The sequence below is a fragment of the Hemitrygon akajei genome, chromosome 9 (genome assembly GCF_048418815.1).
Source record: "Hemitrygon akajei chromosome 9, sHemAka1.3, whole genome shotgun sequence".
NCBI lineage: Eukaryota > Metazoa > Chordata > Chondrichthyes > Myliobatiformes > Dasyatidae > Hemitrygon > Hemitrygon akajei.
Window position 1 is genome coordinate 105,631,316 of NC_133132.1, and position 15,086 is coordinate 105,646,401.

Sequence of the window (15,086 nt, forward strand, 5' to 3'; positions counted from 1 at the left end):
ATTCTATTATGGATTTATTGATTATGATCGAAAGAAAATGAATCTCAGGGTTGTATATGGTGACACACATGTACTTAGATAAATTTACTTTGACTTTGAGATGTATCCATTTACTTGTGTTAATAATTTCCTGACGAAGCAATGTGGTCTGAAACACTGACTGTTGAATCCCCTCCATAGATGCTACCCTGTCCTGCTGAGTTCCTCCAGGATTTTGTGTGATGCACAGAATTGCCAGCATCTGCCGACAGGGGACCATTGCAGACCTCTGACTTTCAATTGATTTAATTCAGTTAATTTTAAATACTACAGTGGAATACTAAGAATTGTACTGAGCGACTGCAGGTGCTAGGATCTGGAGGGACAATTTGCTGGAGAAATTCAACTCATCTGAGGCAGGATAGGAATTGGTGACATTTCAGGTTGAAACTCTGTGCCATGATTGAGAGTGGAGAGAGGAAATGACCAGCAATATAGAGGAGGAATGGTATTGCTGGAGTCAAAGTGATTGGTGGACTGAGGAAAGGTGTAAGATGAAAAGAAGGTAGTGCCAGGTAGGGGAGAAGCACAGGGGTACAGTTGGGAGAGAGTGGCAGGTGGAGTCAAAGAGGTAGATGGAGTTAGGTGGGAGGGAGGGGAATGAAAAGATGGGAGACAGCTAATGAAGGGAGTTCAGCAGGAGTCCTAAGGGCAACCAGTGCTGGAATCTGATAAAGGTGGTGAGAGCAGGAGCTATTAGGGAAGAGTGTAGAGCAACTGGAACCAGACAAGATAACTGAAGCGGTGGGGGGTGGGGTGGGGAGGGGAGAGAGGACATATGCGGGAACTGTGGATGTATGAAGCACGTGGTTGAAACCAGGAGGGGGCTAAAGATAGGTGAAAGGGGTGGGGGCATTGAGGGAAATGGGACAAAAGTGTGAGCACGAGGAAAATTGAAGGATGGGGGTAGTGAGAGGTAGGGTGGAAAAACTATTCACTTTGTCCATTCTCGTAAAATTGGAAAACTCGTTGTTTATGCCATTTGGTTGAGACTCCCCAGGCAGAATATGAGGTGTTGTTCCTCTAGTTAGCATTGGCTTCATTCTGGCAGAAGGCCAAAAATGGACAGGGTGGTGTGGGAACAGGCAAGGGAACTGAAATAGGAGTTCAGGATGGCCATTCCAGATTCAGCACAAGTGCTCTGTGAAACAGTCGCCCAGTCTGAGCTTCACTGGTCTAGAGGCTACACATAAAGGTATATGTGTGTGTTTCAGTGTATTCATTTCTTCTATACAAATTTTGCCTGAGAATACACAAATGTGTATTCCTATCACAACCAGCAATCCTGTAGGTGGGGGCTGACGAGTAGGTAAGAGTCCTTCTGAGGGAGCAGGTGGCCAAGATGAACAAGTTAAGATCCTTAAGACCATAAGATATAGGAGCATAATTAGGTCATTTGGCCCACTGAGTCTGCTTCGCCATTTCATCATGGTTGATCCAATTTTCCTCTCAGCCCCAATCTCCTGTCTTCTCCCTGTATCTCTTCATGCCTTGACCGATCAGGAATCTAGCAACCTCTGCCTTAAATATACGTCAAGACTTGACCTCCATAGTTGCCCGTGACAACGAATTAAACAGATTCACCACTCTGGCTAAAGAAATGTTTCATCTCTGTTCTAAAAGGACGCTGCTCTTTTTAGTGTCCTATGATTCTAGATTCTCCCACCATAGTAAGCATCCTCTCCACATCTACTTTATCAAGACTTTTCACCATTCAATAGGTTTCAGTTAGGTCACCCCTCATTCTTCTGAATTCTAGTGAATCCAGGCCCAGAGCCATCAAAAGCTCTTCATATGGCAAACTGTTCAATCCTGCAATCATTTTCATGAGCCTCCTGTGAACCCTCTCCAGTTTCAGCACATCCTTTTTAAGACAAAGGGCTCAAAACTGCTCACAATATCCCAAGTAAGGCCTCACCAGCGCTTTATAAAGTCTCAACATTACATCCTTGTTTTTATATTCTAGTCCTCTTCAAATGAGTGCTAACATCGCATTTGCCTTCCTCAGCACAGACACAACCTTCAGGGAATCTTGCACAATGACTCCCAAGTCCCATTGTGCCTCAGATTTTTGAAATTTCTCTCCATTTAGAAAATAGTCTACTCTTTTACTTCTTCTACCAAAGCGCATGACCATACACTTACCATCATTGTATTCTATCTGCCACTTCTTTGTCCATTCTCCTAATCAGTCTAAGTCCTTCAGTGGCCTTTCTACTTCCTCAAAACTACCTGCCCCTTCACCTGTCTTCATATTATCTGCAAACTTTGCAACTAAGCCATCAATTCCATTATTTAAGCCATTGACATAAATTGTAAAAAGCAGTCCCAACACAGACCCTTGTGGAATAGCGCTAGTCACAGGCAGCCAACCAGAAAAAGCTCTCTTTAATCCCACTCTTTGCCTCCTACCAATCAGCCACAGCCTTATCCATGCTAGCATCTTTCCTGTAATACAATGGGTTTTTAACTTGTTAAGCAGTCTCATGTGCGGCATCTTGTTAAAGGCCTTCTGAAAAATCGAGGTACACAACATCAATCAATTCTGCTTTGTCTATCCTGCTTGCTATTTCTTCAAAGAATTCCAACAATTTGTCAGGCAAGATTTTCCCTCGTGAAACCAATGCTGACTGAAGCCTATTTTATCATACTATTTTATCGTATGCCTCCAAGTACCCTGAAACCATGTCCTTAACAATCAATTCCAACATCTTCCCAACCACTGAAGTCAACTGAACTTCCTTTCTTCTGCCTCCCTCCCTTCTTGAACAGTGGAGTGACATTTGTAATTTTCTGGTCTTCCAGAACCATTTCAGAATCGAGTGATTCTTGAAAGATCATCACTAATCTCTTCACAATCTCTTCAGTCACCTCTTTCAGAACCGGGTTGTACATCATCTGGTGCTCCCTAGCAATGGCAGCTTTGTCCACTTTTGACCCCTGATACGCTGGAACTTCCACCATACTGCTAGTGTCTTCCATAGTGAAGACAGACACAAAATTCTTAGTCAGTTCATCCGCCATTTCCCTGTCCCTCATTACTATCTATCCAGCACAGTTTTCCAGTGGTCCGATATCCACACTCACCTCTCTTTTACACTCTATGTATCTGAAGAAACTTTTGGTATCCTGTTTTTATTAGCAATCTTACTTTCATATTCCATCTTTTCCTTTTTAGTGCCTTTTGCAGTTGCCTTCTGTTGTTTTTTAAAAAACTTCCCAATCCTCTAACTTCCCACAATTTTTTGCTCTATTATATACCTTCTCTTTGGTTTTTATGTTGGCTTTGACTCCTCGTTAGCCATGATTGTATTGCCTTGCCTTTAGAATACTTCTTCCTTTTTGGGATATATATGCTCTGTGCCTTTCAATTTGCGTCGAGCAATTTCAGCCATTGCTGCTCTGCTGTCATCCCCACCAGTGTTCTTTTCCAATTAATTCTGGCCACCTTCTCTCTCATGCCTCTGTAATTTCCTTTACTCCACTGTAATACTGATACATCTGATTTAAGCTTCTCCTTCTTAAATTTCACGGTGAATTTGATCATATTATGATCACTTTCCCTTATGGGTTCTTTTATCTTAAGCTCTCCTGTTCATTGTACAACACCCAATCCAGAATAGCTGGTCCCCCAGTGGGCTCAACCACCAGCTGCTCTAAAAAGTCATCTAGTAGGCATTCTAGAAATTGCCTCTCCTGGGATCCAGAACTCACCTGAATTCCCAATCTACTTGCATAATGATTTCAGCTTTTAAATTTTTACTTTTTCATAATTCACAATTTTCCCTGTTTTATGGGGCATATAATTTACAAATAAAAAATATTAGTTAAAGTGATCTCAGCCCCTGGTTGTAATATTCATTTATCTGAACAAAGGGTTGGGAGCTGAATACTTTTCCATGGCATTTTGATAATAAATTTACTTTGAACTTTAGATTTTCCAGAATGGCACTGCAAATGGGGACTTAACTTATGCACAGTGACCAAAATATCAAGGTCTCATTTACTTAGCACGTTTCACAACACACTTACGAAGATAACAACATTTCCACCTGGATAATAAGCGGACATTAACTGCGACTCAACATAAGTGACGTACTGCAACCAGAAGCTACATCAGTGAAGTTGCTAATCAAAAAAGGGGCATAATTTTAAGGCGTTTGGAGGAAAGTATAACGAGGGTGTCAGAGGTAAACATTTTACACAGAGAATGGTGGGTGCCTGAAACATACTGCTGGGGGCGTGGTAGAGGCAGATACATTATAGGCATTTAAGAAACTACTAGATGGGCACATGGATGCATATTGAATATTGGTTGTGTGCCTATGTTTACCTGTTTATGGTGTTTCACAAATTCTATTGTATTTCTTTATTTTCCTATAAATACAAGGTGACATATACAAACTTTGATAATAAATTTACTTTAACATTAGATTTCCCAGAATGTCATCAATATGCAAAGTGACAAAAATAGCAAGAATTCATTCCTTAGAAGCTGAGGTATGAGATTCAAGAGATTTGAAGTTACAATGGTTTTTGATACAATGAGTAGCCAGAAACTATTTTCAATTTCAAGAAGGTTGATGACATATTTAAGATAACCATTATTTTATTGTGATTAAGAGGAAAATGAATATTTTTCATCTACAATGAAGTGGAATGCAGAATGTGCTGAAGGGATTGAAGCTTGTTCAATAGCAATTTTCAAAAAGAATTGGATAAATACTTAAAAAAAATGTAGACCCAAGGGAAAAGTGTAGATATCTATTGAAGAGGCAGCACAAGCAAGCCAGACCAAACAGCATCTTTCAGTACAATGAAATTCAATCAACAAGTGTTACAAATAAAACAAGAACTTTTTAAAGATCACATTAGAGATACAATTAAGTCACTGGTAATGCATTTTTTTTTCCAAATCAAAAGCTCATGAAGTAAACTCAGTGACCTATATATAGTGTGCCCATATATTGCTGAGGATAGGCTGAGCAAGCTAGGACTTTACGGTTTGGAGTGAAGGAGGATGACAAGGGACTTGATAGAGGTGTTTAAAATGATAAAAGGCATTGATCGAGTGGATGGCCAGAGACATTTTTCCAGTGTGGAAATGGCTAATATGAAGGGGCATAACTTTAAGGTGATTGGAGGAATAGAGGGATGTCAGAGATAGTCCCCTACCTCGCACCCACCCCCCCACACACACAGAATACTGGGTTTGTGGAACGCAGAGCTAGATTGGTCTTAAGAGTAGGTTAAAAGGTTGGTACAACATCGTGGGCTAAATTGCCTGTGCTATAATATGATGTTCTGCTCTATTTGGTGGACTCAATCCATAAGACCATAAAACAACGAAGCAGAATTAAAACATCTGGCCTATTGAGTCTATTCCGCCATTCAGTCATGGCTGATCTTTTTATACCCTCCCCTCAGCACTACTCCTCTGCCTTTTCCTTGTTACCTTTGATGCCATGTCCAATCAAGAACCTAACAATCGCTGCCTTAAATACACCCAACGATGTGGCCTCCACAGCTGCCTGTAGTAATAAAATTCCATAAATTTGCCACTCTCTGGCTATAGAAATTTCTCCACATCTCTATTTTGAATGGTTGCCTCTCTATCCTGAGGCTGTGCCCCCTTGTCAAAGACTCTCCCACCAGGGGAACCATCCTTTCCACATCTACTCTGATAGGCCTTTCAACACTGGAAAGGTTTCAATGAGAACGCCCCCATCCTTCTAAATTCCAGTGAGTACAGACCCAGAGCCATCAAATGTTTCTTATATGATAACCCTTTCATTCCCAGAATCATTCTTGTGACCCTCCACTAGACCTTCTCCAATGCCACCACACCTTTTCTTACATGAGGAGCCCAGAATTGTTCACAATACTCAAGGTGAGGCCTCACTAGTGCCTTATAAAGCCTCAGCATCATATCCCTGCACTTGTATTTGAGACCTCTTGAAATGAATGCTAACCATTGCATTTGTCTTCCTCAGCACTGACTCTACCTGCAAGTTAACCTTTAGGGTGTTCTGCACAAGGATTCCAAAGTCCCTTTGCATCTCAGATTTTCAGATTATCTCCCCATTTAGAAAAGAGTCTGCCCACTTATTTCTACACTGTATTTCATTTGCCATTTTCTTGTCCATTCTTCTAATATAGCCAAGTCCTTCTGTTTCCTCAACACTACCTTCCCCTCCACCGATCTCTGGATCTTCTGCAAACTTGGCAACAAAGCTATAAATTCCATCATCTAAATCATCGATATACAGTATAAAAGGAAGCGGTCTGAACATCGACCCCTGCGGAACACCACTAGTCACTGGCAGCCAAACAGAAAAGGATCCTTTTATTACCACTCGTTGCCTCCTATCAATGCTCTAACCATGCCAGTAATTTTCCTATGATACCAAGGGCTCTTAACTTGGTAAGCAGCCTCCTGTTAGGCACTGTGTCAAAGGACTTCTGAAAGTCCAAATATATAACATTCACTGTATCCATCCTACTTGTAATTTCTTCAAAGAACTCCAACAGGATTGTCAGGCAAGATATTCCCTCAAAGAACCATGCTGACTTTGACCTATCTTGTCCTGTGTCACTAATTACTCCATAACTTCATCCATAACAAATAATTTTCCCAATCACTAACTGGTCTATCATTTCTTTTCTGCTGCCTTCCTCCTTTCTTAAAGAGTGTAGAGGCATTTGTAATTTTCCAGTCCTCTGGCACCATGCCAGAGTCCAATGATTTTTGAAGGATCATTATAAATGCTTCCATAATTAATCTCTACAGCTACCTCTGTGAGAACCCTAAGGAACAGATCATCTGGCCCGGGTGACTTATGTACCCTTAGGTCTTTCAGCTTTTTGAGCATCTTCTCCCTTGAATAGTAACTGCACTCACATCTCTTCCCTCAAACACTACATCTGGTACACTGCTAGTGTCTTCCACAGCGAAGATTAACTGAAATACCTATTTAGTTCATCTGGCATCTCCTTGTACCCCGTTATTAATTCTCCTGCCTCATCTTCTTGCGGTCCTTCATCCACACTCATCTTTTATTTGCATAATTGAAAAAGCTTTTACTATCCACTTTGGTATTGTTTGCTAGCTTGATTTCATAATTCATCTTTTTCCCTTCTAATGTTTCTTTTAGTTGCTCTTCATAGGTTTTTAAAAGCTTCCTACTCCTCAATTTTCCCGCTAAATTTGCTTTGTTGTATGCCCTCTCTTTTGCTTTTACATTAGCTTTAACTTCCCTTGTCAGCCATGGTGGTACTATTTTGCAATTTGAGTATTTCTTTGTTTTTGGAATACATCTATACTGCACCTTCTTCATTTTTCCCAGAAACTTACACAATTGCTGCTCTGCTGTTGTCCCTGCCAGCATCTCCTTTCAATTTACTTTTGACCAACTCCTCTCTCATACCACTGTAATTTCCTTTACTCCACTGAAATACTGATATGTCAGACTCTACTTTCTCCCTATCAAATTTCAAATTGAGCTCAATCATATTGTGATCACTACTAAGGGTTCTTTTACCTCAATCTCCCCAATCACCTCTGGTTCATTACATAACGCCCAATCCAGTATAGCTGATCCCCTAGTAGGCTCAATGACAAACTCCTCCAAAAAGCCATCTTGTAGGCATTCAACAAACTCACTCTTTTGAGATCCATTACCAAACTAATTTTACCAATTGACATGCATGTTAAAATCTCCCAGGACTGTCATAACATTGCCCTTTTGACACACCTTTACTATTCCCTGTTGCAACCTGTGGTCCACACCCCAGCTACTGTTGTGAGGCCTTTATATAACTGCCATCAGGGTCCTTTTATGCTTGCAGTTTCTTAATTCAAACAAAAGGATTTAGCATCTTCCGATCCTAAGTCACATCCTTCTACTAATTTGTTGCCATTCTTTACCAGCAGAGCCATGCCACCCCCTCTGCCTACCTTCCTATCCCTCCGATACAAGGTGTAATCTTGGGCATTCAGCTCCCAACTACAACCAACCTTCAGCCATGAATCAGTGAAATGCATTAGAGTTTACCACCACAAAATGATCTCATTTGAAGCAACACAGACAAAATGCTGGAGGAACTCAGCAGGTCAGTTAGCATTAATGGAGGAGAATAAACAGTCAATATTTCAGGCCAAGACCCTTTGTCAGAACTGGAAAAGAAGGGGCAGAAACCAGAATAAGGAGGTGGGGAGAGGGAGGAGTACAAGCTGACAGATGATAGGTGAGACCAGATGAAGGTTGCAAATAAAACGGGAACTTTTTAAAGATCACATCAGGGTGGATGAGGAGAGTGGTGAAATAAAGAGGCTGAGGCGAAATATGTGGAAGAGGTAAAGAGCTGAAGAAGGAATCTAATAGGAAAGGATATCAGACAATGGAAGAAAGGAAAAGAGGAGGGTAGCCAAGGGGAGGTGATGGGCAGGTGAGAAAAGAAGGGCTGAGAGGAAAATCAAAATGAGGAATGGAAAAAGAGAGAAGGGGAAGAAATTATCAGAAATCAATGTTTTTGGCTTGGCAACATCCTTAGAAATTTTCTCTGTACTCTTGCAATATTATTGATAGCTTTTCTATAGGTAGGTGACGTGAAATGCATTCAATGGTGTAAATTTGGCCTCTCAGCATCTTATGGAACTTCAACATTACATCTCAGCTCCTGTACTCAATACTATGATTTCTGAAGGCCAACATGCCAAAAGCTTTCTTTATGACTATCTACCTGTGATGGTACTTTCAAGGGATTATGGTTCTGTATTCCAAGTTCCCTTTGTTCTTCTGCACTCCTCAGTGCCCAACTGTACACTGTGTAAAACATATACTGGTTGCCCTGCCAAAGTGCAACACCTCACATTTGTCTGCATAAAATTCCAGCTACAATTTTCAGCCCATTTTTCCAGCTATTCAAGATCTTAAAAGCTTTGATAGTCTTACTTGCTGTCCACTACACCCCCAAACTTAGTGCTGTTAACAAATTTGGTGATCCAGTTTACCACATTATCATCCAGATCATTTATATAGGTAAGAAATAATAATGGACCCAGCACCGATTCCTGCGACATTCCAGTAGTCACAGGCCTCCAGTAGGAAGGGCAACTATTTAATAACACTATATGACTTATCCTACGAAGCCAATGCCGAACCCAATTTATTGCTTCATCCTGAATGCCAAGTGCCTAAACCTCCTCGACCAACCTCAACCTCCCATGTAGGACCAAGTCCATGCAATGTCCACTGCCTTTTCTCCAGCAACTTTCCAGAAAAACTTTAAGATTGGTTAGATGCACAAAGGCCTATTGACTATCCCTAATCAGGTATGTTCAAAGGAGATCTGCGGGGCAAGATAGATTAATTCCCCCTCCCCTTTTTAAAAATTAAACACAGAGAGTGGTGGGTGCCTGGAATGATGGTAGAGGCATATGTGACAGGGGTTTTCAAGAGGCTCTGAAATAAGCATATGAATAGAAAGAATTCCTCTGTTCCTGTTCTATGTTCCATCTTACATAAAAGAGGAAGCATGCAACATATCTTCTCTGTAACTGCTTCTCTATGTTTGGCTGCAGCTCTAAGTCTCCAGAATGGGGTGAAAACCTTAGCTGGAAAGTTGAGACGTTCTTAAAAGAAACATCACGAGACAATAAAATCAATGAATGATTTTGTTTATCTCTTGAACTTGAGCCATCAACCAGATAAGAAGTGGACTAACTTGGCGTACAGTGGCATGCAAAAGTTTGGGCACCCCGGTCAAAATTTCTGTTACTGTGAATAGTTAAGTGAGTAGAAGATGAACTGATCTCCAAAAGTCATTAAGTTAAAGATGAAAGATCAGTGTATTATTTTTGTTTTGTACAATTTTAGAGTGGGGGGAAAAAAAGAACAGAGCACCATGCAAAAGTTTGGGCACCCCAAGAGGTTTGAGTTCTCAGACTGATGAAGTTAAAATAGAACATTTTGGCCACAATGAGCAAATGTATGTTTGGAGAAAAAAAGGTGCAGAATTTCATGAAAAGAACATCTCTCCAACTGTTAAGCATGGGGGTGGATCGATCATGTTTTGGGCTTGTTTTGCAGCCAGTGGCACGAGGAGCGTTTCACTGGTAGAAGGAAGAATGAATTCAATTAAATACCAGCAAATTCTGGAAGCAAACATCACACCGTCTGTAAAAAAGCTGAAGATGAAAAGAGGATAGCTTCCACAACATGATAATGATCCTAAACACACCTTAAAATTCACAATGGACTACCTCAAGAGATGTAAGCTGAAGGTTTTGCTATGGCCCTCACAGTCCCCCGACTTAAATATCATCGAAAAACTGTGGATAGATCTCAATTACTTCCAAGATGGACGCAGCTTGCAGTGGCCTCTCCGGAGCTGATATCTGTTATTTGTTAAGCGGGGGTGCCGTGCACAATCCTAATCTGATGAGAAATGGATGTGGGAGCATCTGGAAATCTCCAGGAAGGCCTTCTTCGTTGCTGCTGCTGTGAGGTCCGGGTCTCTGCTGAGAAGAACAGGCCCCCAGTCCTCGGGTTGCATTGCCAGTGGCCGTTGGCGGGGGCGTCTTAATGCGCTCGGCAGAGGATGGTGCTTGGAGAGGCTGTGCCGGAGGGGATGGTTGGAGGCTCGGAGGTTTGACAGACTCGGAGTCTGCTGTGGTCAGGGCGCTTTCACTTTGTACTGCGTCTGCGAGGCTGAGTCCGGCGCCATGGAAGTCCATAGTGGGGATATTCCCTTTTCTGTCGCCTGAGTGGAATGACGATTCTATCGGGACCCTGAGGACTTGTGGAAACTGTGTGGTGGTTTCTTTTGAACTTAAGGGTCTTTTAACATCCTTGGACTATTTTTTTTTTACTGTGCCCATGGTCTGTTTTAAAAAAAATCAATTATGGTATTGTCTGCACTGTTGTAACTATATGTCAACTATAACTATGTGGTTTTGTGTAGGTCTTTTATCTTTAGTTTTTGGTTTGTTGGGGGGTAGAGTTGGTCTCCTGACTTGGTGTGTCTGGGTCTGGTGGGTTTGGAGCTCCTTTCCGGGGAACATGCTAAGACGGTAGTGCGATATTAATACGCAGCAGCCCGTCTGGACTCTAGATTGGGGATTGCCAAACGTTATGTGGTTTTTCTGGTGTAGTCTGTTTTGTCATGTGGTTTTTGTAATATCATTCTGGAGGAACATTGTCTCATTTTTTAACTGCATTGCATTTGTGGTTTCTAAATGACAGTAAACTGAAATTCAATTCAATTCAAAAGAGCAGTACATGCAGGATGGCCCAAGAATCTCACAGAACTAGAGACCTTTTGCAAAGAAGAATTGGCCAAAATCCCCCAAACAAGAAATGAAAGACTCGTAGCTGGCTACAGAAAACATTTACAAGCTGTGATACTTGCCAAAGGAAGTGCTACTAAGTACTGACCATGCCGGGTGCCCAAACATTTGCTTTGGGCTCTTTTCCTTTTTTGTTACTTTGAAATTGTAAAAGATGGAAATAAAAAAGTAATCTTGCTTAAAATATTAAAGAAATGTGTCATCTTTAACTTTATGCCTTTTGGAAATCAAGTCATCTTTTACTCGCTTAGCTATTCACAGTAACAGAAATTTTGACCAGGGATGCCCAAACTTCTGCATGACACCATAATGCTTGTTAGCAGCATTCTTTGGCAAGGGTTCTTATTGAGGACGGGTATGGTGTCTGTAGTGAGTGTTTCATTGATTATTCAAACTTGGCCAGATAGAGGGCAAGAAGTGACTAACCTGACACTAAAGGGAGCCACATGGCTCATTTGCCCCATGTTGCTTCCTATGGAATGATGTGATTATTATTCTTTAGCTTTCTTCTCACTGTAGCCATTGGGATCCTGGACCTCTGTCGATATCTTCACTCACCTCAGCTTTGAATTGAGGTGGACTCACTTTCGTGGACTCTGCAGCTCCTGTTCTCGGTGTTACTTGTTTACTTAAAAAAATCTTTTTGAACAACATATCTAATTTTGCACATTGAGTGTATGTCGCTCTTTGTTATGTGTGTTTTTTTAATGGATTCTATTGTGTTTTCTTGTGGGTGCCTGCAAGAAAATTAATGTTAAGGTTGCACATGGGATACATACTTTGATAATAAATTGACTTTGAACTCTGAGATTGCTATCACCAGGTTAAGACGGGCACATGTCTGCAGTACTTCAGTAAACGTCTCTGAATAATAATGCTTCAAAAGAGCATTATACCCAGTTAGCCAACCTCTTATCTGGGTGACAGCTCAAGTTCAAGAGATAAACAAAATAATTTATTGCTTTTATTGTCCAGTGATGTTTCTTTAAAAAAAACACTAAACGTTTAAAAAAACTGATTTCAATTGAACCATTCTAGCAAACAATGTCCATGGTAATAAAACGCCTGCATACATTTTGTTATGTAAATACCATTCACTTCTAATGATCTTGTCTTGTTTTAGAAGACAAAAAAAAACGTGCTGTACCTGTAATATTCCACCTGATGCCACGCCCTGTAAAAACCATCCAGAGATTCCTCACCTTGACGTACATAGGTCGTTTTACTTATATATACACCTAGAAAAACATCAACACTGTTAACAGATATTAAATGATAGTGGATAAATCCCAAAACATTTGAGTTATCATTATTTACTCTTCCTCGCTTCATCCTTGGGATTCTTAATCTTATTTTTAATTTAGTTATATAAAAATGGCATGGTTCCTTAAGGCTCTCATAACCGGGGTGGGGGGTGGCACCGTCACAGTAGTGGGGATACAATTCCATTCCCAATCAAATGTTTCCAATAGCATGCGTCTCAAATCGCCTCTGATAACCAAGTCCACCTCCTGGTTTCATGTGTCGTTTAGCTTCTAAGCCGGCGGAGCAGTTTCTACTGACAGAAGGGACAAAGGCGGGTTACTGGTGTCTTAAACCCAGACTCTTCACAGGATGGGGCTTGTCAGCTGTGGTTGGCAGCTCATGAAGGAGGAGGAAAATTCTGATCTCAAATCTAAACTGCCTTGTGAAGGCTTGGGGGGTAAACTCTGAGGAAAAGTCCAGAGCTGGATTCCCTAAATTAGTGCTACGTATGCTATGTATACTACATCTATATGATTTAAGTACAATAAAGTAAACTTGAACTAAATTGTTTCAAACTTCAATTCCCAACATTTGACCATAGTTAACTTATTATACCACCTAACCCCCAATTGCTTGCCTTTCCCTGTAACCTTTAACACTCTTACAAATCAAGAACTTACCAACCTCTGCTTAAGATAGAAACACAGAAAATCTACAGCACAATATAGGCCCTTTGACCGACAAAGCTGTGACAAACATGTCCTTACCTTAGAACTATCTAGGCTTACTCTTAGTCCTCTATTTCCCTAAGCACCATGTACCTATCCTGGAGTCTCTTAAAAGACCTCCACCACCACCTCCGGCAGCCCATTCCACACACTCACCACTCTCTAGGTAAAAAACTTATCACTGACATTTCTTCCGTACCTACTTCCAAGTACCTTAAAAAAAACTATGCCCTCTCACGCTAGCCACTTCAGCCCTGAGAAAAAGCCTCTGACTATCCACATGATCAATGCCTCTTATTATCTTGTATATCTCTATCAGGTCGCCTCTCATCCTCCGTTGCTCCAAGGAGAAAAGGCCGAGTTCACTCAACCTATTCTCATAAGGCATGCTCCCCAATCCGGGCAACATCCTTGTAAATCTCCTCTGCACCCTTTCTATGGTTTCCATGTCCTTCCTGTAGTGAGGCGACCAGATATACTCAGCGATTTGGGTTCCACAGCCACCTGTAGCAATAATCTACACAGATTCAGCAAGGTTAGTGGATTGAATGGCAACTGTAAATTAACCCTTGTAAATGACTGAGGCAGTCAACAGACACTTGATTCAGGTGCCAACATAGCATGCCCACAACTTACTAACCCTAACCTGTACAACATTAGAATGTGAGAGAAAACTGGAGCACTTACAGGAAACCCATATGGTCACAGGGAAAGTGTAAAAACTCTTTACCAACAGATGTCTGGCACCTACAACAACTTAATCTACGTCATTAATGCAAGTGAAGTTCTACCACCATCCAAACAAGCTGGAATTTCTCATTACCAACTCACCGTCAAATCGAACACGAGGTCTTTCCAGGAACATGTGTCTCCAAGAACTGTACAACACCAAGGTGCTGCATGCTCTGCCCCATACCTTCAGGCATGCCAAACGCCAGATTTCAGGATCTCTGGGAAAAGGAAATTCAAGTTCAAGTTTAACAGTCATTCAACCATACACATGCATACAGGTGAAGGAAATAGCTTTTCTCTGGGGCCAAAATGAAAAACACATACACACTGTCACACACAGCACATACGGTTACCATAGCACATTGAGTCACAAGTCCCTGAGTGGCATGGCCTGAAGATTGATGGTGCATGGGATGCTGTGTTGGAGCCGCATTTCTGCAAGAACAAGTACGCAGCAGTTCCTCAACTTGCACTGGGTCAGCCACAGATGAAGACAATCCAGCTTGTCTTCTATGGAGCAAACATTGAAGAGCAGCACCGATGGGAGAACCAGCCTGCAGAGGACAACCCCCAACCCAGCATGGATTCCAGTGCACCTTGTTCTCTCCTACACGGTCTCCGGTGCCTCCTCCCCTAGGTGGCTTCAGCAGCCAATTCCATGGCATAAGGGCCTGACCTGTTCCTCAACCAAGGCCACATAGCTCCCTGCCGTTGGTCTCATCAATGAACCAATGAATTGGACTTGCAATATGTCATAAGACCAATGCCCAACAATTCCCAATATATAACAGTTGTAAGTTCAATCTTATTACCACAGAACTTACTGTGTAAAAAGCTGTCCACATATTTTTCTTGCAGCACTTTTATAGACAATGGTAAGGCCATCATTTAAAATCTATTTCTAATTTTCCCAGGAGTGATTTGAGTCACCGAGTCACACAGCACAGAAACAGGCCCTTCAGCACAACTTGCTCATGCTAGCTGTGTGGCCC

At 41.5% G+C, this 15,086-nt stretch overlaps 1 protein-coding gene across 15 annotated transcripts in view; it reads right to left on the reverse strand.

Annotated features, from left to right (window-relative positions):
* Positions 1 to 15,086, reverse strand: part of fbxo9 (F-box protein 9) — a 140,852-nt gene that overhangs the window by 46,853 nt on the left and 78,913 nt on the right. For all 15 annotated transcript variants that reach the window (XM_073056739.1, XM_073056742.1, XM_073056741.1 and 12 more), the window contains 2 exons: positions 14,194 to 14,312; positions 12,537 to 12,627 (listed from right to left, as the gene is read on the reverse strand). In XM_073056739.1, the coding sequence (XP_072912840.1) occupies positions 12,537 to 12,627; positions 14,194 to 14,312 (210 nt within the window). The remainder of the gene's footprint in view (positions 1 to 12,536; positions 12,628 to 14,193; positions 14,313 to 15,086) is intronic.